Source organism: Cyanistes caeruleus, chromosome 6 (assembly GCF_971803275.1).
Source record: "Cyanistes caeruleus chromosome 6, bCyaCae1.hap1.1, whole genome shotgun sequence".
In the NCBI taxonomy this organism is placed as follows: Eukaryota; Metazoa; Chordata; class Aves; order Passeriformes; family Paridae; genus Cyanistes; species Cyanistes caeruleus.
In genome coordinates, this window is record NC_141706.1 from 43,251,528 (window position 1) to 43,275,212 (window position 23,685).

Below are 23,685 nucleotides of genomic sequence, written 5' to 3' on the forward strand. Positions count from 1 at the left end.
GCTATCGAAACATCATTTTTTTTCCAAACAAAAATAAAAGTTTATGCTAGTTGTTTCTATTGTGTTTCATTCAAATTTTGAATGATCATGCTTTTTCACAAATCTCTCAGCCAATTTTTTGGTGTTACAATTCTACCTTATTAAGCTTTTTCCTGTTTTAAAAGGCTTCATTTTTTCAGGAGTTTGGGAATCGTCTCATTTGTTCATCTTCATCGTGTTGCTGGTAGAATCATGACAGATATCACTTACCATAAATCAAGTCTCTCTCACAGAGATCATAGTTAAAATGTTCTAACAGCCTGTACACATCCAGCATCATGGCCCAGCTGTTGGTTCAGCCAATCCACAGAAACTGGCTAAGCTGCAACAACTCTTGTTTCAACCAAACCCTCAAAAATTACAGGTCTGGCTGTACCCTGGCACAGAGAGTCTCTAATCCTAGTTCTGTAACAGAGCTTTTCATTAGGTTATGTGGCATGAAAGAGCTGTAATTGAATGTTTTGTTTCACAGTTATGCATCTAGAATTAACACCCTAGAATGACCCTCATGGCCCAGTTCTGCTTTACCACTTGTAAGGATGGGGAAGGTGATAGGATCCTCTCTATTTACCTACCACTGCATAAAAGCATTGCAGGACTGAGCTGTGTGTCAACCACAGGGCAGTTTGTGCACTTTCACCAAGCCATGAGTCCCTGAATGAGTAGAACTGCCCTTGTTCTTACAACATCAGTGACAAAGATCTTAAAGCTATCAGGATATATATTTGATGTCAAATCAACACCAGAAATCAAACAGATCAATAAAATTACTGTTGTATCAGGTCTTTGCACTCTCTGTAGAATGCAGCAAGGGTAATTGCAGCTGTGGGGAGTATGATGCTGTGCATATGTACTTCCCTTTTTTTGACACTGCTATCACTCAGCAGTCTGTAACAGCCCTTTTTTAAGAAGTTCATTTCATGCTAAGAATGAGTGGATGTCATGTGCTGTAGGAGTATGCATCTTCTGTTTAATTGTAAAAAATTAATGATCTTCATTGAACATCAAGTATTTGATGTTACTGTTCAATGAAGTCATTAAGAAAGCAGCAAGAAACAATAAAAGTCAAGACCTCTGAAGGCAACTGTGAATATACTTTTGGGCAAATATATGATAACATGGCACCATTTCAAAATTAATATATTGTTCGCAATAGCACTGTCACAAGCACATACCAATTGGTATTGGTATATAATGTGTGCTTTTTCATTTTGGAATCCTAATTGAGGTCTAAATTCAGAAACCCGGCTCTGACAAGAAAGATACTGTTGTCGTCAGCTATTGCTTAGAAAAATATCATCCTCTTTCTTCAGGATTTGATTTACAGCCATAAGAAATACAATTCCTCAGGAACAGTGAGCCAGGGCAGTTCATTTCCCATAAAGCAAAGGTCTCTGATGAGTATGTTTGGTAGCACTCCCTCTCATCTACTTTATCTGGTTTCCAGTGGTTAGAATAATCCAGTCTTTCTGAAAATAAACTATTCCACATTCACCTTTTTCACAGCTCCCCTATTTTTCAAGGAATATTACCCCCTCAGTCTGCTTTTAAATCAGTTATATATTCATGCTTTCTTTTATGTATGTTCAGTAGAAAAAAATCTATTGCTCTACAAAATATTGCTTAGTGGTTTAGCCTGCCAGCTGTAGTTGAATTAACCCTTTTAACTTATGCACATCAGTTATAATTTTTTATTCTCTTAATAACCTCAAACACATGAAAAACAAATAGAATGAGTTGATAATTTCTAACAGTAAAATACTTCACATATTTTGCTATCATGCTGTGGAATAACTCTGCAATGTCAAGTAGCTCACAATTAGTAAAACTGTAGGGGGAAAAAAAGAAGTGTTTTGATCCTGAGGAATTTTTATCCTAATCAGATCGAAATTTCAATGCTCTTGTAGAGCTTAATATCTTCAATAACCAAAAAAATCAAACTGATTCCAATGTCAGGTTTTACATTCCGGGACTGAAATAAAATGCTAAAATATACAAATGAATCTCATGTTTGTACAAGTTTATTATCATTGCTGGAAAGCAAGATTGATTCTAAATTAGGCTGATAGAATGTCAGGGGTTTAGCTATTTCTTAAACTAAGCCCAGCTGGCACTGTGGTGACAGCCTAGTGTATGCTGTTTTCACAGTATTGCAGAAGTGCTGGTCTGACTACCTGCACAATCTTTTTTTCTCTGCCCATAGTATGGGCCTGCAAAGATTTCTGTGTTGGACACCGGCACCCTTTAGTCCTTTTGGCTGGAGATAGTGGTGATACAGAAAGATGAGGGAACAGGAGATAAGAAACTGGAAGAAATGGAATCACGTAAAGAAAATGTTTTTTATTTTCATACAGGGCAAAAAGGGATCATGGACTTTGGTTTTAGCAAATGCCTAGTGTTTGTTTTTCAGTCCTAATGAATCTTGAGAGATGTACACCTACCCAAGAGTGTGTATTGTCATGTCTTTTAGCTATGCTTTGAAATCCTGAAGATGTGCTTGCTCCTGCAAATTCTTCTTTGGTTTACATGAGATATTGGTCTGTCTAGCTTATTTAGAAGGGGAAAAACAGTCTGCAGTGTGCAATTATGTGTGCCTTGTACCCTTGTTTTATACTCTGTTAACTCATGGCTGCCTCATTTCTTGACAGGTGATGCTTACATTTTTTGTGTGTCGACGATAGTTGTTACTATTGTAATATTTGGTGGTTTAATTTTCCATTAACCACAAAAATACTCAGACATCATTTTTAATCCCAGGAAATTTCCAGTCTTTGTGATATTTTGTGCCTCAGTTTTTCAAATGCAATTTTTTTTTTTATTGGACAAATGCTTTCTGTATGTAAAGTAGATAAGTGTTTATCAGGAGAATCCAATCTTTAGGATAGTAAACAAACCAAAAAACCCTACAAAGATAAATCTTTAAACTATTTAAATCATTAGCTGCTAAACTTAGTTGAAGAATTTTGCTCTCTGTAGCTTAGCAATATACAGTTATTTTGCAAGATGCCTCAGATATTGTTTGCATCAGTAACCCTTTAACTTAATTCCTGATGCTATTTCATCTTCAAATTAAATCTAATGCAATACTGATTTAGTGCACTCCCATTTCAGTTTGTAGACTTTCAATTGTGTCTTCCATAGCTCATAGTTGGTTGAAATTTGCACACAAAATGTCTTATTTTGACCTTAAAAGTGTACATAATGCCAGCTGTATAAATACATGCTGCATTAAAGGGTCATAGAGTGAAGGTTGAGCTCTGACTTCTGCTGGTAACCTCTGTGGTTTCCAGTTTCTCTGTTAATAATTTTCTGGGGGTTTTTTTAAGTCTTTTTGTGCTCAAAATTTCCAACCCCAAAAAGGAATTTATATTTTGATATTATTCTTGTGGTAAATTGCAGAAGCATATGTTAACTTGAAAAGCCATGGGAATAAAGGATATTATTGTACATGTCGAGTAGCTTCACCTTCATTCTGTCCACCAAACTATTTCTGTGCTCGTTGCTAGAGGATGTAAATGTATGCCATTTTCAAAAAGGACAAAAGTACTTCTGTCACATATATTCCTGCTTTCATTGCTGAGGTTCTCTCCAAGTTTACTGAGACCACAAATTTCCATCACCTTGTAGTCTAAATCAGAAAGTGTGTTGCCCCACTGAAAATCCAAGAATAGATTAAGGATTTTGTTTGTAGTTTACTAGGCTGTGAGATACCCCATCCTAAACTGTCACTATGAAGGTATGATGAAACTTACAGATTTTCCCAGGATTTTAGAAACCTGCTGGTGCTGTGGGCTATATCTCTTCTTTTTCTTTTTCAAAGGTCTGGACTGCTGACCTTGTGTGTCTAAGGGAGACAGTTTTCAAAGCTGTAAGGATACGAAAACAGTATCAGTAAACTGTGTAGCACATATCAAATGTGTGACAGTAGGTCTCATTAGCACTCCTTTGAAAGAACCTGCATAAATCACCTGAGGCTTTGCCATCCATGTGTCATGTGGTGGGTCCATGTTGGTTTTGATGCCTGATAACCTATAAAGTGAGTGGGCTGGTACAGGACTTTGCCTCAGTCTTTTGGGAATGTCCTTCAAAACACCTGAAGCCTTTTAACCCAATGTCCATAGGTTGCTAAGTATTGCACCTCAGATCAAAAGATACATAATTAATCCAATTATTCTTTTATTTTTATTTTTATTTTTAATTTTAAAAGTTGTGTTTGGGTTTGTTTTTTTTGTTAACACTCAGTTATCTTTTTAAGGCCTGTGGACAAAGGTGGAAATCTTTGGGGTTTTTTTAAAAGTCATCTGGTATAAAGCAACGGTATGTTTCAAAACATCTGCTGTCAGATATGAGACAGTGATGAATCTTTGTGGTGGTTAGAGGGAGTTTGAACATTTGGCTGTGCCATACCACCATGACACTGTGCTCTAGATACCTTTCCTCTAGAGATTAGCCTGAGGAAATCACTCATTTCACTCAACCCAAACAGGGACCCTTATCCCAGAAATTAAAGCATGTTTAAAGGGTTCCTGTCCCTTGAAACAGACCATCTTTAACCTAGGTAATTCAAAGATAAAATTAATATTGCTGACAACCTGTTTCCATGAATCTTCAGTCTCTTTTCCTATTTTTGGGAGATGTAGTTATGTATAGTATGCAGATACATTTGGCATGGAAAGGGTTATATTCTAAAATCATTAATCTTACATAGGTTGTCATATGATGGACATTAATGTTAGTGGAGAGATGGAGGACAGATTTTAGTTTCTTGAGCAAGCAGGGCCAAATTTCTCCTCTGATGTTGAGTTTTAGTAGCTAAGGGCAAAATTTGGATCTGGGATTTCATTTTCCCCTGCAGTTTGAACAGAGAGTTCATTAATGATAATGGAAGTTCTGTCTGAAGTTGGTGTTCAAAGCAGGCTTGGGTTTCTAAACGACCGTTTCAATATTAACAGAAGAAAATCACTTTATGGCAGGATTGAAGTCATGGGGAGAGAGACAAATCATGAGGGGAAAAAAAGTTAAGAAAGAGAGAAGAAATCCTAGAGAATCCTAGGTAGAAAAATCTGCTGCTCTTTTTTTCAACCTAATCTGTCATAATATAAACTGATATCATTTATTTACATTAATTTTATCTATAGAAACCACAGAACAGTTTTTTAATATGCATGCCATAAGCTTCCATTGAATAGTGCCTCTAGCAATACATTGCATTCCATTTGATCAATACCTACATAATGTTTTGAAATAAACATTTTACCTAGAACTATATAGTCTTGTTAATATTCATGGTTATGCATAATTATAAAGTTGTCATTTCAGATGTCGGGCCATGGGAAAATGGTATGTTATAATAATCATGAAAAGAAGAGGGGAAGAAAAGTGCCTCTGTTGTTCAAGTAGGAGATGATAATTTCCATAGTGCTGGGAAACACTATTTTCTGTGTCTTTGCTCGGTTTTAATAAATTTGCACTGCTGCTGTGAACTGATGTCATGTAAACCGAAAACATGGAATTGATTTTAAACAAAACATCTTTCTGGTCCTAATCTGAGATAATTTTCACATATAGCATGCAAGGCCTTCTTCACTGTATTTGGGAAGTTACAAACTTTGATCCTAATATGAATCCACATTTTTTAATAGTTTGACTCAGACCACCTTTAACATTTGCTTTTCTGTAAAGAGGCAGGAAAAGTATTACTTAAGTTTTTAAACATTCTTAAGGTTTCAATTTTTTCTAAATGCTTGATAAAGGTTCTTTATTTTTTTCTGCAAGGTTGTTGATACTTAATTTTTCCTAATTTATCACATATTTATGTATGTAACACCCCTACACAAGAAGATTAAACGGTATTTCATATTGGAAAGTAAGCAGTGAATCGATTGCCATACTTACCATTTTTAGAGTGACTGTAGGTGCTTTAAAGAATATCCCAGGTGAATGAAGAAGTTAGGTGGGAGTTTGGATAGCGAGGTACAGTTTTCTTTCATGGTCCTGATCTGCTACTTCCTGCTTATGGTAGGAAAAGATGAATTTATGTTTATAAACCTGCAACTATTACTCTCTGATATTCATATCACAGTAGGAGCCAGGTCTCGGTCAGTGGTATTGACATGATAGATTGCATTCTACCCTATGCTAAAAAAGATATTCTCTGTCCAGCACTCAGGGCTTTCTGCTGCCATTTGCTGTGAGTAAAATGCATCTTTCTAAAGCCTCACAGAACCAGTATTTTCTTAAAACTCTTATCAGCTTTGTATTTTTCTTAGAAGAGTTCTGTTGAGATAGAGTTAGTCAGACAGGGCTGGTAAGGAGCTGTATGCAGTGAAGAGAGGTAGAGCAGCATGACCCACAGGGAAGGGAATGGGATGTGATGGGAAGCTGGCATTCTTTACCAGGCAATCTTCTCTGAAGGCCTTGCTTCTGGTCTGGTAGGTAGACAGTGCATTTGTACACTGTCCAGGCTTAATCCCCTCCTCCTCACTCTACCCTAGAGTAGATCCAAAATAGAACTGTTTGTGGAGAATTACGTAGCTGACATACGATTCCTCACCGCATGTCTACAAGTCTCCTATCATCTAGCTCCTAATTCTGTAGCAAGCATCATTTAGCATTGCTAAATATTTTTCATTGCTAAAATCCAATTTGGGCATACCCACTATTTAAAACATCTAGCTCACTAATTGCAAAATCTATAGGAAAGTCCTTACAACATCAAAGACTCACTTGATCCTCGGAGCTGTTATAAATGGAAAACTGTCTCTGTTACAAGCAAATAAGGCACTTAATGCACTCTTTCTGGCTGTGATGCTATTTTTCCTGTGGGTTTTGAAAATGACCTTCCTGTAAGCATCAAGGACTATAACTTTTCAGATAAAGAAACTCATTCTTGTTTTAAATCTATGTCAGGTTCATTCCCCTATAGCCCACAGTTTTCAAAAGCAGAAGAAAAAGTAATCCAGAATTAAAAAAAATAAAAACCCCTCTGTTTCCAGAACGAAGTTACCCTGTCAGCTTGCCTTGGGCCTTAGGTGGAGAAGTGGAGATTAAAGAGTCAGTATTCCTTTTCATGTTTCGTCTGCCAGTTTTGTGAATGTAGAAAGAGTACTTGTGGCTGCAGCTAAGTATCCAACTGTAGTATTAAGTGCGGCAATTTCATCCTCGTGCAGCAAATTAAAAATATTCTTATAAGTTTACCATGAGAGGAGTTTAGTATCAATACCATCCAGTCATTGATAAAGGTATTTCAAGGAGAAGGGTGAATAGCACAGCAGATGTAACCTCAATATTTTCACCAGTTATAAAGAGCCTCTTTGTGAAGCTGTGTGAATATGTAAGATGATCTCATCATTTCCTATTTACTCAATACTTACCTGAATACGCAATATAGTGTAGCTTTTAAATGCATATGCACATGAGTAAAATGTCCTTTTGTAAGAGACTTTGCTAAAAGACTGCTTTTGATACACAATTTCTTCATCTCCTCTTCAAACTGAATTAAGCTACTTCCTTCTTTTAAAACACAACTCACTATTTAGAAGCTTTGGCTTTGATTTCTCAGAACAGCCTTACAGGAAGAAACTATGTTCTTTTTCTATTTGTAACCATATTTCTGAAGACAAACTTGTACTGATTTATTTTAATTTTCTAACTGAAATAGGTTCCTGCAAAGAACACTGACTGTTTCTTCTTTTTCCCCCTCCTTCATTCCACCGCTACAAGAATATTGCTGTGCACAAAGCTACCAAGGAAAACTGAAATCCCTCTGTTGGGAACTGTGTACACAGCAATATATTCATACTTTGAGAAATAAGTGAGGGTTTTTTGTTTTTTTTTATTTCTTAGCATGACATACTGTGCACTTCTTGCATGCCAACCACTGAATTCAAATTGAGGAACTAGGTAACATTTCAGCAAATTTTAATCAGGTTTAGCATCCACCATTTTAGGGAATGTATCTGTGCAGCTGACATAAAGGTCACCAATTTTAAAACATTAACCCTCAGTTAGTCCCTTTGCTTAAAGGGTTTGTGTGTGTGTGTGTGTGTGTGTGTGTGTGTGTGTGTGTGTGTGTGTGTGTATTAATAAATTATATAACCCAATCCTGCGTAATCCCATCACATGTGCCATCCCACCAATGTGCTCACAAGTCTCACCTTGTCTGCCATACTGGGCACTCCATGTATAACACAAATAGAAATATAAAATGATCTGCACTGCTCCTCACTGAGTGAGAGATTTACATGAAAACAAAACATCCTGGAAACTCAGGATGTAACCTACATGGCATTACATTTTCAGAAGTTTATGCTAAACTGAAATGTGTGGTCTGTTGCTGGTTAGAAAACATAACTTCACAATCAGACCTTAGAGTGGAGTGATTCTTTACTTTCTTTTCTTCTCAAAATTAGTAACTTTATTATACGTGCAAACTGAAGATCTTTAAAATGAAACAGGGCTTTACTCAGTAACACTAGATTATCAATAAACTGGGATAATTTCCCTCCCTGATGCCTCCTTCTAATTGCCTTTTTTGCCTCAAAATTCTCTTCTAATTTCTAAGTTGCAGGTTGACAATGGAGCAGTAAAAAAATACTGTAAATTAGAAAACATTTCAAATTTTTTTTCATCATTTTCTTTCCTCACATTTAGAAATTTCTTTCCAAGATATACTGTGAATTTTCAGAACTGACTTGGGGGTGCCTAGTGAACTCTCAGAGGAGGTAAGAACCAGATTTAGCAGCACAGTGCAGCTTGCCTGCCGAAGAATCTCTTTATAGAGAGAATTTTTATATTGAATCGTGGGACTTCCTTCAGAGCGTGGTCCACAAATCTCTTATATGAAATGTGCTTTAGACAGATGCAGCAAAGAAAATTCTGTGTATCTGGTAGTATATCTGAGCTGGCCAAAAATAGAGTGGGAATTTGCAGGTAGATGAACTTTATGGAAAGTTCATTTTTAATGCAGTATTTCAGACATTCTTTGGATGTATTCTTTGTACTTGGGAGCCTGAACTCTGAGTGTATATGGTTTGTATATAGCTCTGATGCAGTGAATTCTCATTCCTGAGAAAGCAGGCTTCTTCTCCTCTTTTCCATAGTTCTGAAATGAATGCTCTGTTCAGTCCATGACACAGACTTTTCCAGCGGTGCAACAACCAATATAAAAGTTACTGAAGGATGAAGGACTTGTCTAGGATGAGCAAAAGAGCTGGAGAATCTGGGTCCTTATAACTATCACTATGCAGAACTGCAGTGTGTCCTTCAGTCCCTGGCTAGCGACTCACCTGGTACTTTGATTTTCAAATGTGTATGTGGACAGCTGTCCTTTGGCATCTGTGTAGCATGGTAAACCCCCTAGATAAAAACTTTTCCAAGGAAGACAGTGGTTTATGTAGTAGGTACAAGTGCAGACAGATTTTACTAGCTTCTGCACGCAACTGTGGGCATTCATGTTTCCAGAAGAGAGATAGTACCACTCCACACTTGTGTGCACATCAGTTTTACACTCAGCTGTGAGCAGAGTATTTTGAATGTCCTGTTTTACTGAAATGGAAATGCCTACCATAATCAAAACTTACAGCAGTGCTTTTCTTCTCTTATTCTTCATAACTGATAAAGTTGGGCTAATTTATGTGAGATTGTTTTCTAAAGTGGCTTACAATATTGGTTTGACAGAAATGCTGTGTAGTCAGTTGTTCATATTTTATCTTTATTCTGCTGTATAATGAGGTTTTGAAGACAATGAATTATCATAGCAGAATATGTAGAGCTTGAAATACAGAAGTAAAAATGTAGGGGAAATATTGATGTCTGCTAGTAGCAAACTTAGTTCACTAGAGGCTGCTGAAAAAAACAAGACCCAGATACAAATATTTATTTATATTAGAGCTGAACAAAACTTGCGCTTTACATTCACTTTACATGGCACTATTTTACATGCATATTTTTCTCTAGTAGTGGAAAAATTGCAGTGGGGATTGGGGGATCCCTCCAATGTAAAGAAACATCACTGTTTGTAAGACTGCCTTTGTAAACATCTTATTCTGTAGCTATCTGCTGTACACGGATGTAGATATAGATACATTCATATATATAATTGGGGGTATAGACGTTTGGTTAACTTGAAAGCTCCAAAGTGTCATTTGTCACATTTATGGCAGGAATTTTAACTGCCTTAAATACTTATCCTTTTCCAAAGTGACTTTTTTCTTTCCTCTCTACCAAAAAAAAAAAAAAAAGAAAAGAAAAAAGAAAAAAAAAAGGAAAATGTACTTCATGAAACTATTGTATATGAAGCACTTATTAGCCGTAATTAAATGGACAATATGAATTTACTACGTCTTTAGGACTCTGGCTTGTTCTGGTTTAGAGCAAGATGATTAATGCAAATACATATTACTTGAGATAACCATTTAGCAGCTAATTTAGCCAAATTTATTACAGCAGTTAGAGGTTTTTCATTTTCGCAGACGGAGACAAGGACATGACAAAAGCAGGCGGTGACTGTGAAGGCACACTGCCCTCTAGTGCACGAAGCTTTGTGGGAACCGGGAGGCAGGCAGGGAAGAAAAGGGCTCCAGCATCAACCGTGCCCAGATTTTGTGTAGTTTACAGGTTTTCTAAAACCCTTCTGCTCCCTTCCACTGAAAGATTTGCCTTTCATTCCCTTCTCCTGACACGCAAGAATCAGATACAAAACAAATCCGTTCCAACTTGGCAATATTTTGTCTGAAGTATTACTTTAAACATCTGTATTTTTAAGCCGTCTTGCTGTGAGCATTTAATATCACCGTTTCACGTTACTGATTGCTTTTACTTCTTCCTCTGTCTCCTAGCATATTTCAAGCATCGGACGGAGCTGTCACTCTTTGGCTCTAACCAAGCCATTCTGTGCCTCCCTTAGGCCTCTTTCTCAGCCTGTTGGTGGATTTACTTTGCTTTGGTAGAAAGTAAATTCTCCAAAGACTTTTCCCCCACTGACCAGTGGAGATTTGGTTCATCTGAGAACTGTAAATTCTGTTTGACAAGATCAAAGAAACAGATGTATAAGTTCAGTGGTTTATATCGCCTGCAATGAGGAGAAATGATCAAAGCAGCAGGGGTAGAGTATCTTCCCAAACCTTTCAAATATCCAGAATCTCAAAGAGGTCTACCTAGGAGCTATGAATAAATCACATATAAATTTGCCTCTTTTTTTCCTTTCCTTTTTTTAGCGTTTGACATTGAGTGCATTGGAAATGTCCACGCAGCAATAAGTATTCCGAGAACCATAGAGACTTTTGGTTTTTGGGGTTTTTTTTACTTTTCTTCTTCCACCAGAGTTTCCAAAAGCAGATTAAAATTATACTTTAAAAACTTGTAAAACGTGATGCTAGTTATACTGAATTTCAGATCCTGTTTGTCATCTCACTGGCATTAAATCCAGAGGAAGCCAAGTATCTTCTCCTTGCACTTGTGGCATGTTGTACAATGAAGGTCATTTTACCACAATTCTAACATGTACTCTATCTTGTTTGTGTTTTGTTTGTATTTTCCTGTCAGTGCTGAATAAGGGTCAGTGTGTAACAAAGTATTACCGCTGGATGCAGAAGAACGGAGGTTATATCTGGATACAATCTAGTGCAACCATAGCTGTCAACGCCAAGAACGCAAGTGAGAAGAATATCATTTGGGTCAATTACCTCCTTAGGTAGGTCTCTCAGGCACTTCTCTCACTTGAACTGCTGTCTCTCTTGCTTGTCTGTCGGTGAGAGGTCTAGGGAAAAAACAACAGCCTACCAGAGAAAGCTAAGAGGAAGAACTTTTCATATAGTCCACGTCAAAAGCCGTACCATTTCGTTATAGCTATTGAGGCGTCTCAGCACATGAGAATATTCTTGAATTATTGTGCTGCCTCAGTCTTGAAATAAGCCCTCCAACATTTTATTGCATGCCCTGAAATCTACTCAATCTGAGCTCAAAGATAAAAATTATCCACACCAACTTTCAGTAGCTGTGTTATAAAATCTGGTATGAAGTGTTTGGCACTGTTTTATTTGGATATTAAAAATACAGGGAAGCAAACTGCTGGTATGCCAAAAAAAGTTATCTCTGAAAGGAATTTGCCAGTTCATTCCAGAGAGAGGAACTTTCTCAGAACAAAAAAGGCTCAAACTACTTGGTTGTTCCTATAAGAATTGGATAATATTCACACTGAAAAATGCAAGATGGGATTTAAAAATAAAAGTACTATAAAATACTATTTGAAGCTATTAGAATTATTTTAAATAGAGACAGTAGTAATGGCTTGAATGAAAGGCTGTTCCCTGAGAAATCATGTTTTGCCAAAGTATTTTTAAAGGACTGGTTTCAGAGCTCAAGAGAAAACCAGCAGTCACTGAGAGACAGTGAATTATAAACCTGACCTTTCCCATCTGAAAATACCTTTCAACACATTCTGTTTTGTGAAAATGTTCGATAAGTTTGGGAGATTTTCTGTTTCATTCCAAAGCAGAACAAACAAACAAATAAAATTTGAAACCTTGAGATTGTCATGAAATGCAGTTGTCATTTTCTGGCCTGTTCTCCTTTTAAGTTGCTTGTCATGGTTTGTTACATTCCCTTTGATGCCATGAGAGTTCAAAGTGATGTCTAGGGGTTAGATTGTGACTTATTATGCCAAGTCCAGCAAGCCCTGAAGAGACTGTGCCTGCCTAAACTTGCATGTTGAAACGCTTTTGATTCCCCTTTTGGGGAAGAGAAGGAAGCAACCCCTGGCAGTAGAGCATTGAAGAGGTACTGTGCGAAACCTTGCGTGGCAGTGGAGTTTTCACTGGGACTGGCAATTTTTTGGCCTGATATGATTGAGCACAGACTTTTCTGAATATATCCTTACCCTGCTACCTTTTCCTGTCCCTTTTTTGCAAGTGTGAGGCAGAACACAGCATTTCAAGAGGTTGGCTTAAGGCTGACAATTCAGGACTGGAAGTACAGCTTCACTGCCCCGGTCCTTAACAGGGCTGCAAAATGCCCAGAAATGTTCTCATATTTCCAGCTCTAGCTGTAAAAGTCATCCATAATAATTATGAACAGCTGCCTCTGTCCCCTTTGCTGCTCTCTAGACAATAGGTGAACCTAGTCCACAAACATCCCAAAAAATAATTTTCTTTACAAACAGAATATACCTACCAAAAAAAGAAAAGCTGTGTGCTCTTCCCCAAGTCTCCTCCCAGAACCTGATTTTTCTAGTGTATTCCATTCACCGGTCTGTTAGAGAAATACTAACATCTTCACTGAATTTGTATTTTTAATTTAGATTTCTCCTTGTAGTGGAATCCACAAAAGATCCAAATGTCCAAATAATATTTTAATAACAGATCAAGGCATAATTAGGTCTACTCTTAGCAGGAGTACTGGTCTGTATACATTTCCATGCATTAGAAAGTATGATTCAGCTGTCTGTAAAAGGATAGACTAATTATAGTGACAGGGAGGATTAATGCTGTTCTTGTTCTAGCAACTTGTTATTCACAGTGTGAAAGCCCTCAAACATCTTTTGCTTGGAGGGGGCAGATTTGGAGACTGCCCTGGGATGCAACAGAATAAAGTCACTTTGTCAGGACAAAGCCATAAAGATGATAATCGTAACATGGCATCTCAATGTGAACTGTGTGAACTCTGAGTTTTCACAGTACTCTCTAAGAGGCTGAATATGAACGTAGTGTCGGTGTGATAGTGTGTCAGGCACCCCCAGTGCTGCCTCATATTCTGTGCAGGACTGTGGGTTTTCTGTTCTTGCATTTGAACTGTGTGGAAATGCTCGCCTATTGAAAAATTATTAAAGACTTTGTTATTTTTAATATTCTCTACCACTTATGTTTAGCTATGTCTGCTCCCCTGCATTTGCACGCATTTTAGAAAGGAACACATTTTAAAAGGTACAAACCAAGCAAAATCATAGTGTTGTAGGGGTTTTCTTCCATTTCTCTGGCAGCGTAGCTTTTTTAGATTGCAGTCATGTTCATTGCTAACAAGTCACAGGTGAGCACCACATGAGCAGATGAAGATATGATTATAATGGGTGTGTTGACAGTTCTTTATCCCTAACATATGCATCTTAACATGCACATGTGCATCTGTCACATAGTTAGAGAGGTTGTTTTTGGTTTCTTGCTGATGTGGATGTATGTGTGCAGTGTTTAAAAATATATAACCTATTTTATCTAATTTTTGGCCAGATTCTTTGGAGCAGTGGTCACCTCTTTAGCCCTAGCTGAGCACCTTCTTAATAACTTCATGTATGATATGCTTGATTAAAATGTGGAAAACTGGAATGTTGAGAAAACAAGTATTGAAAGAACTCTGGCGAGGTTGATAGAGAACATTTCTACAGAGATAACTCTAATAGACATTGCCAGTAGGAGAGAAGCAGATTGGAAAAGTTAAAACACCCTCTCTGTCCTCCCAGGCACAGTATTGGGATCGAAATCAAGATATTCTGTTGTTGGATGATTACATGGTGTATCTTTACTGCTAGATATCACACAAGCCATGATGTCTCACTTCAGCAAGGATGCTTTGATAGCTCTAAAACTTCACTAGAATCAAACAAGGTTTAGTAACTGGTCAATAAAAGTATTTGACTGCAGTATTAAAATAAACCTTCACAAAATTCCTGCTGTGAAGCTCTGAAGCCAAAAATATATGTTTCTGTGTTTGCTCTGCTGTTCTTCCTATTTATATTCTTTGTTCCTGAACTTTGATATGAAAAGAGGAAAAAATCATGAAACTGCAAATCATCCAATTTTGTTTATATTTGCTGTATCCTCTTCAGTAACCCAGAGTACAAGGACACTCCAATGGATATTGCACAACTTCCTCATCTGCCAGAGAAAACCTCAGAATCCTCAGAGACCTCTGACTCTGAATCAGACTCAAAGGACAACTCAGGTAACACACATGGTGTGCCTTTACACCCACGAGAGGTTTATATCATGAAAGCCACACGGTCAGCTTTCCAGTTGCTTTTACTTCTCAAGTGTTGGTTGTTCCATTATAACAAAAAAAAAATCATATGAAATTAAATTGAAAAACACTAGCAAAATCTTTTAATGACCTTAGCATTTCCATTTCCTCAGAATTTCTCTTCAGTTTCTTCATGTGTTCTTGCCTACATAGCACCAAACTAAATATTTGATTTCCCAGCTATGCTTATGAACAAGTACTGTGCCTTGTGCAAAGGACTTGGGATTGCAACTGTTGAATATAATTCAAGTTCTTCTCTTCCCAGAGTAGGCAGACATTCTACAGAGAGGTCTCTACTGTCAATCTTTATGACTCTTTTCCCTGTATAACTACATTCTTGAAGAGTCTCACTAGGGGGCAGTGAAGATTGAAAAAATTGAGAGTTTTCTTGGGTTAAAAGTTATATTTAATTAAAATGTGTGGGTTCAAGAACTTGTTTCTAAGCTCTTTAAGTCTGGGAGTTCAGCAGTTTATTAAAAGCTGAGTGTGCTTGTCAAGCTCTATGTGTAAATTAGGCGTACAGATGGTCCAGTGCACAGATGGTTCACACATTCTCTGTTAGTTTTAACAGTGGTTACCTAGGCACAGGTGCAAATCATCTGGCCTTGAAACAAGTGTGTTTTCCTGTAGCCCAAGAAGTAAACATGTTACCCAGCTGTTGTATGTAGATGGATGGATGGATGGATGGATGGATGGATGGATGGATGGATAGATATGATTTTTCTCTTGTGTTTCTCAAAAACAGTCTATAGGAAATGGATCACAGTACTATAAATCAAGAAAAAGCAAGAAGAGGATCAGGATGTTATAATGATATGATATGATATGATATACGATATATCAGATATATCATATCATATTATACTATACTGTATTATATGGCTGTTCTCTTTCATCTTTTGCTTTTATTTGTTCTCCTTTGACAGCTTGGTTTAAGTCAATGTGCAGGCTTGCTGACCACTGTCATTGGGGATTTCTTTATCCATTCCCAGTGCTTCCTTTATGCTGTCTTGTTCCTAAATAGCCAGATAACACATATGTGGATAACAGTTTTTACCCTTATGCACTGGAATTTTCTCCAGGTGAGAACATGAGAAGTACATGTATATTCATGACTTCTGAAGCTGATGCAGAGCAAGACAGCATTCAAGGGTGCAGAGATATCTACATCTCAGAAGGAGATGTCTGGGAGTCTTGGAAGACAGAAGACAGAAGACGGGGACTTGTTTATTACAAAGGAATTAAATAGAAATGCTGAAGGAACTTAAATTTGAACAGTATTTTGGATGAAACCAGCAAGTTCAGTTTAAGCTGTGATATAATCCCAGGCAAATATTGTGTAGCTTTAGACCACCTCACTCTAGGACCACTCTTTCCCAGCTAGAAACTATGGCCTTTAAAGAAAGCATCTTCAAAAAAAAAAGGAAGAAAAAATTGTAGGATAAATTCAATCCTAGATGGAACAAAAAGCTGGATGAGACATAGGGGTTTACAGCTGCTACTTAGTTCCTATAGGTTTTATTTTTCTAAAGGAAGGGTCTCTCTGCTGGTGCTCACACAAGCAAAAGTCCCACTAAGTGACCTGTGAAGTGCAGTGTCCTGGAATGCTCACTCAGCTTTCCTGTCAAACCCACCTTCAGCACTTCTGGGAAATAGTTTGGTATTGACATGGCTCCAGAAGTAACCAATATCTTTAGAGGCAAACCAATCCTTCCCCTCTCCACCTAAAACAAGGATATTGAAAAGGGTAGTACTTGGCTCTGATGAGTGAAAAACGTCTTTTATTAAGCAACAAAAGATTTCTGGCTGGTCTGTAAAGGACGGGGTTTCCTGAAACCTTCCGTGACCCTTTCAAACATAGTGTGATAATGGAGCATATTCAGTCTCAAAGCTGCTTTGGCTCTCCTAGTCCAGTGGGTTAGAGTGTTTATCTCACCCGTATTAGAATTACAATTAAGTGAATTCAGGCAAGAAGAGTGACAGCTTCTCAGTGCTGTAGCTGTGCTATTTTCAATGGTCTTTAGATGATTTGGCTCAATCAAAAATTTAATTCACTGGCTGATTATTTTTTTCTGTATTTTTTTATATTTGTTGTCCTTCAGGAGAATATAAGACAATCTAGCAACATAGCAAAATTGTTTTAATAAACCGGTTTATTAATTCATTTTAACTGGTTTATTCATTCATTCAGATTTATACACGAGTTGCTTCTCCTCTCTCACAGGAGGAAATCAGCAGTAATTCCACTGCAGCCAGAGACTCTGTGCCACTTCAAAAGTGGCAATGGTGAGAGGAAAATGAGATGAGAGTGCAAGACTCCTCATTAGTAAACAGTTGTATAGTAAGTACGTGGATGCCTGCCCACTGTAGGAGAACATGGATGTGAAAGAACAATCACCAGAACATAACAGTGATAATGGGATTGTTCACTGACTCCTCTTTGGATGGCACGGCTACAATGCCATTGTGCTCACAGCTGTCAACGTGATTCTTGTCCAGTGAGCAGATGAAAAGGTCCCCTCAATCAAGGTGCAGCCACATAGCATAGGCTTCTAGTGCATTAACAGTCCTGAGTCAGAGACATTCACAGTGATCAAAACTCTCCCAACACAACACTGGAAAAAAATGCAGCATTACAGAAGAGAACGTCTTTTGCTAAAAAAGGTTAAAGCAAATCAAATCACATTGGTAGGTAGAAATCTGGACTTGGATTATAATATTATGTTCCTATTGCTAATGCTTTGTTTCATTTTCTCCAGAGGACAATGAGAACTCAAAGTCAGATGAGAAAGGAAACCAGTCAGAAAACAGTGAAGACCCTGAATCCGACAGGAAAAAGTCAGGAAATCAGTCAGATAATGAAATGAACTGTAATGAGGATGGGAACAGCTCCAGCAACCAGGACAGCAGGGACAGTGATGACAGCTTTGAAAACTCAGACTTCGAGAATCAAAAGGCCCCTGAGGACAGTTTTGGCACTCTTGGCTCTATGCAGATCAAAGTGGAGCGCTACGTTGAGAGTGAGTCAGACTTGCGGTTGCAGAACTGTGAATCACTGACCTCCGACAGTGCCAAGGACTCAGACAGTGCAGGTGAAGTAAATGCCCAGTCTTCCAGCAAACATCAGAAGAGGAAGAAGAGGAGAAAAAAGCAAAAGGGAGGCAGCATGACCCGGAGAAGGCTGTCAAGCACCTCAAGTCCAAATGGACTTGACTCAGCTTTGGTGGACCAGCCCCAGCTGCTCTCGTCACCAAACAGTGCCTCAGTGCTCAAAATTAAAACAGAAATCTCAGAACCTATCAATTTTGATAATGATAGCAGTATTTGGAATTACCCACCCAACAGGGAAATCTCAAGGAATGAATCACCCTACAGTATGACCAAGCCCCCCAGCTCCGAGCACTTCCCTTCCCCCCAAGCCAGCAGTAGTTTACATGTCTCCATTCCAGACTCTGTTCTCACCCCACCAGGGACTGAAAATACTGCCAGCCGTAAAACTCAGTTCAGCACCTCATCCAACTCGGCCTTGGCTCCAGTGTCCTCTGACCCTTTGTCACCCCCACTTTCAGCATCTCCAAGGGACAAACATCCAGGAGGTCCCACAACGTCCAACTCTTTGTTGTACACTGGGGATCTGGAAGCCCTTCAGAGGTTACAAGCAGGCAATGTGGTGCTTCCTTTGGTTCACAGGGTAACGGGAACCCTTGCTGCGACCAGCACTGCTGCTCAGAGGGTCTACACCACTGGCACTATTCGGTATGCTCCAGCTGAAGTTACTTTAGCCATGCAGGGCAACCTCCTCCCCAACACCCATGCTGTTAACTTTGTTGATGTTAACAGCCCCAGCTTTGGGCTGGATCCTAAAACACCGATGGAAATGCTCTACCACCACGTTCACCGACTCAATATGTCGGGACCGTTTGGAAGTGCTGTGAGCGGGGCCAGTCTGACCCAAATGCCTGCAGGGAATGTGTTCACAACTGCCGAAGGACTTTTTTCCACTCTTCCATTTCCTGTGTACAGCAATGGCATTCACACTACACAGACTCTGGAACGGAAAGAGGATTGAAATATGACCACATACTGTGTTCAGTGTTATACTCTGAGGCATAGACTATGTTTTAATTTAGACCTTTAATTCTAGCACTTTGAATTTGAGCAGGTCAGCTTATTATCTCAATATGATGGTCCCCATTTCATTCCCTTTCTCTTTAACTTGACTTATTCTTTAATGTAAAGATATTTTTTTATTTTTGCCTTCAGAGAGTCGAAGTACCAGTTGCCTGCCATTTTGTCTTCTTCTAAGATGTGTGTTTTTTCCTTTGCATCTTTATTAAGATGCCTTTAATATGTGTATGCCTCTGCCATAGAATACTCAGTGTTGTGGTAAAGAGATTTTAAAGTGACAACCATTGGTTTTACTTCAAAATGATCTTGATATGATCAAGATTAAAAGAGACAAGCATAAACAATGTGCCCTGTTTGACTAAGTCAAATGAAAGGGGGGTTTTGTTCCTAATTCCTTTAAATAGGGGATAGTATTTTAGAATTTTATGCAGAGTTTAATTCTCTTTTTATGGTTAAGATTTTCTTACTTGCACATAAAATAATTTGGGTTCTTAAAAAGTTAATTTCTGGCCTGTGACTAGAATGTTAAAAAGTTGGACTAAATGTTAATTACAGAAAATTTAACTTAATTTCTAAAACCATGGTGCTATCATTTATTAATCTGTAATGTCTCCATACAATATGCAGCTTGTGGGCTGGGTTTTTTGGAAAGAATGTGTTCCGTACTGGTTTATAGTGGGGTGCTGCAGTCTCCTTGGTTAGTTAAGACAAAAGCCCTCATTAACATTTGCTGCAGGACTTAAAATTTGTTACCTCCAAACTAACAAGCATAGCCTCACATCAAATTTAAATGGGTCAGGAAGCCTTTTACAAAAAGAGCTTAAAAACAGAAAACTCAATTTAATTGACGCGAGGAGCAGTTTCTTAGGTGCATATTGTTTTGCTTTATTTTTTTCTCAGTGTAACTGAGGCTAATTTTACAACATCAAATAACACTTCAGAGTAAAAAAAAAAAAAAACAAAAACAGAAGAACTATTTAACATGTTTTATTTTGTTTTTCATTTAATATTATAGAGGGAAGGTTGTAAATTTCTTTTTGTTCTTTGATTTGGGTATTTTTTTGTTGTTTTCTTTTTCCTTATTTCTAGTGTTGAAACCAATATGTTTTAAAACTAAAGGATGGGTTAATAAGCTTGAAATAGATAACTACAACTGAAAACTGCACATTAAGGAAAAGAAAAGAAATCTCCTATTTTGTCTTTGTTGCCAGAAATCACAGTGTAGTGTCAAACACTCCAAATGACTGTCAAATATAAATTCTTCTTCCACTCCATCTTTGGCAGCTGTTTGTTAAGGCATCTAATAACAGATGTGAGAACTGTAATGTGTACAATGTGTAAGTGTCCTTGGCTGTCAGTCCCATTGCAGTTTCAATGTGTGTTACTATATGCAGTATATACTAAGCTAATGTAGTTGTTTTGTCCTTTGTCTTCTCTGTGCTTTATCTCTAGTCCGGAGTGGTAAAGTCCCATTCCTGCAGTCCTAGTGAACCAGTGATTCTTGGGGGTTAGTGGTTTTTGTGTGGTGGCCTTCCTCTGTAATGTCACCTTATGCTGCTTCCACTGTCTGTATACCTTTTAATTTCTGCTGTTGCTTTGCTGTTGTGTATTCTCAAACCTCTCTCTCCCCCTTCCTTTCTCCCCTCCTCCTCCACACGTTTCCCCTCTCTCTTTCTCTCGCTCTCTCGTTCTCTCTTCTTCACTCTCAGAGATAAAAGACTCTTAACTAGCTCAAGGTTAATGGAGCCATTTTTCCCACAGAGGAATTCTGGGTATGACTTACTCTTCCAGTGTACCCCACAATGCACTACAGAGTAATGCTCAGATATATTAAGCAAATTGACGCCATATAGCCTCAGTTGTTAACATTCCCAGAGTCCTTGTGCTCGAACTGTAAGCAGAGGGTGCATTTCTTTGGTTTTCTCCTAGGTAGGCTGGCAGAGCAATATGTAGAGCAATTACCAGTGAGATAGGAAATTCTTTCAAAGGTCAACTGGCGTTGTTTAAAAAGGAAACTGAGCTTAGAATTGTCATATATACTCACTTATGTGTGCAATGCTAATGTATTAACTCAGCTGTCCTTCGAATTTTTGATCACTCACTGCGTTGAGTCAATTTCTGTGGTAGCTTTGAATTTGAGAAGTAGGTCCAAGTCACAGAGGGGTGATAGCAAAAAAGGAATTGGATGCTAGAAATTTAATTAATGAGCTTTTTAAAGGTTCCGTGGGAAGGATTTATGTAGGTCTGAAAAAGGCGAGAAAGCTGATTGGGAAATTCAAAGTTTAATTTTGGAAGCTCTGCTCTAGCTATGGAACAATCAAAGGACTGCACCTATCAGCTACAAAGAACAGCTAGACAGCTGTTGTTGTTTTGGGTTTTTTTTATAAATGTTTCTGTGTTGTGTCAAAATGATTTCTGGTGATTTAAACTAACAGATAATCACAGCTGCTGTCTAAATCCATAGTGTTTAAAATTACAAAATGAAAAAAAAACTTCATTACCTGTGAAGACTGTGTCTGTGTTTTTAACTATTTCTTGTACAAATATATGAAATCTTTTATGAGGAGACTGGTGCCAAGTAGCTGAATAATGGGGAAAGGGATTCTGTTCGTATAAATCTTAGCAGTGTTACCAACTCTACAATATAAAAAAATTAAAATGTTAAAAAGTGACAGCTATGGTACATTTATTTTGTGTTAAGCTAACCGAATCTAACTTCTTGAGTGCCTGGCTTATTTGAAACATTTTTTTCATTGATCATTGATAATGCTGCAAATCAGAAATGTACATACTTCATTTACAACAGGGTTCTTTTTATACTTTTGTAGATTCTCATACATGTCATACATGGTTGTCTTTATGTAACTTAATTTTTTTTCATCCCGCAGGTGCCATTTTCATAATAAACTTCTCTTGGATTTGTTACTATCTGGCATCATTTCTTTTACATATAACCATCCTGACTAATGAATGCTGGTAGTATTTGTTTGAGCAGGTATTTTTTAATCATTTTGTTAAAAAAAAAAAAAAAGAAAATAACTAAAATACTAGAAAAAAATAATCAAAACTGAAAGAGGAAAAAGCAAGATTTTATTAACACTTGTGAAATGAAGAAAGGAAGCTGTCAAGATGTAGGTTAAGAATGCTAATCCAAATACTACAACAAACTTGCCACCATTCTAAATTCTCAGCTACCCCAACTCATTGTCATATTGAGCATTTTTATGCACATTATCAAAGCTGAATAATGGACCTGCAACATTAACCACTATAGAAAGTGTGCATTTTTTCCTTGATTAATGCACACTGGAAGAGGTCAGCTTTTGTACATTAATCATTTAAAATGCACTTTATATTTTCATTTTTGTACTCTACAATGTTACAGTGGAACTCTTCAGTCACATTATATCCTACCTAGGCTGCTGATTCTTTTAAATGTGTACTTTCTTTCCCCAGAGTGGAGACCTGTAAGTTGTTGGTGTTGTGCTGCGAGGCATTCTGCCTTTCCAACTGAGGACAGAAACATTTGCCAGTGCAGGACTGACAAGGCAAAAAGCCTTGGTCCCACAAATGAAAGGGGGAAAAAAAAGTCAAATACAGTTTTGATTACACAGATATCCACACACAGTGGCTGGCCATAAAAAGGGAACAATCTGAAAAAATTATGAAAAAAAAAAAACCCAAGGCAAGTGGTTTTGGTCTCTGCAGTGAAAAGCAGGGAGAAGCTAAGGCACAGGCGATGCCTCCCCAGGTACCCATCACTGTGTGCCGATTCTGTGGCTGCTGCTGCACGTACAGAGGATGGGCTGGGGGTGGGACAGGAGGGGAGTGGAAGCCTTCTCACCCACTGCAGTTCTTCATTCATTGCCTTTCTTTACAGTGCCTCTCCCACCTGTGACAAATATTTCCAAATTCTGTATTTCATTTTGTAATTGCTGAGTATGCAGTCTCCTGCCAATAGCCAAAATCTCTAAACAACTTTGAGACTAATCTCTTGTCTTCTGTATGTCCACTTAGAAATTAATGCTACTGGGATAGTCAGACTGAGTCAAATTCTGTTTGCTTATAAATGCTGAGAAAAACTGTCCATTCACAGTTTGCAGCACAACTCTTTACTGTGAAAGATACACTCAGCTGAAGTAAGAGCATGTGAATCTGGCTTGCTGGGATGATTTAAAAAAAAAGTGTGCACAATTACAGCTCAGCGAGCCAGCCCAGTACCTTAATAGATTTAAGTCTGGCTCTTTGAGCTTCCAAGCAGTTCAGGATGCCCACTTCCCAGGCTCCAAGCATTGAGTTTGATACAACTCCAAGTTGCAGGGGGTAGAAAGAAGCAGAGGTTAGCAGTGCTGCTTTCAGCTCTGCTTGCATGTTCCAGTTGGCAATGCATCTTGTTTATGAGGTAGCTAAGGGTACCAATGCCAACCGAGAGGAAAACAGGATTCAAATGCAGATTGAAAGAATGACCAGAATAAAGCTTAATGGAAGAATAACATGCCTGTTCCAAATAAG

At 38.0% G+C, this 23,685-nt stretch overlaps 1 protein-coding gene across 8 annotated transcripts in view; it reads left to right on the forward strand.

The window, feature by feature from the left end:
• The window catches only part of NPAS3 (neuronal PAS domain protein 3), a 594,820-nt gene extending 572,721 nt beyond the window's left edge, over window positions 1-22,099 (forward strand). For all 8 annotated transcript variants that reach the window (XM_086894840.1, XM_086894841.1, XM_086894842.1 and 5 more), the window contains 3 exons: window positions 11,584-11,731; window positions 14,855-14,970; window positions 17,805-22,099. In XM_086894840.1, the coding sequence (XP_086750966.1) occupies window positions 11,584-11,731; window positions 14,855-14,970; window positions 17,805-19,114 (1,574 nt within the window). In that variant the 3' untranslated portion in view covers window positions 19,115-22,099. The remainder of the gene's footprint in view (window positions 1-11,583; window positions 11,732-14,854; window positions 14,971-17,804) is intronic.
• The last annotated feature ends 1,586 nt before the right edge of the window (window positions 22,100-23,685 follow it).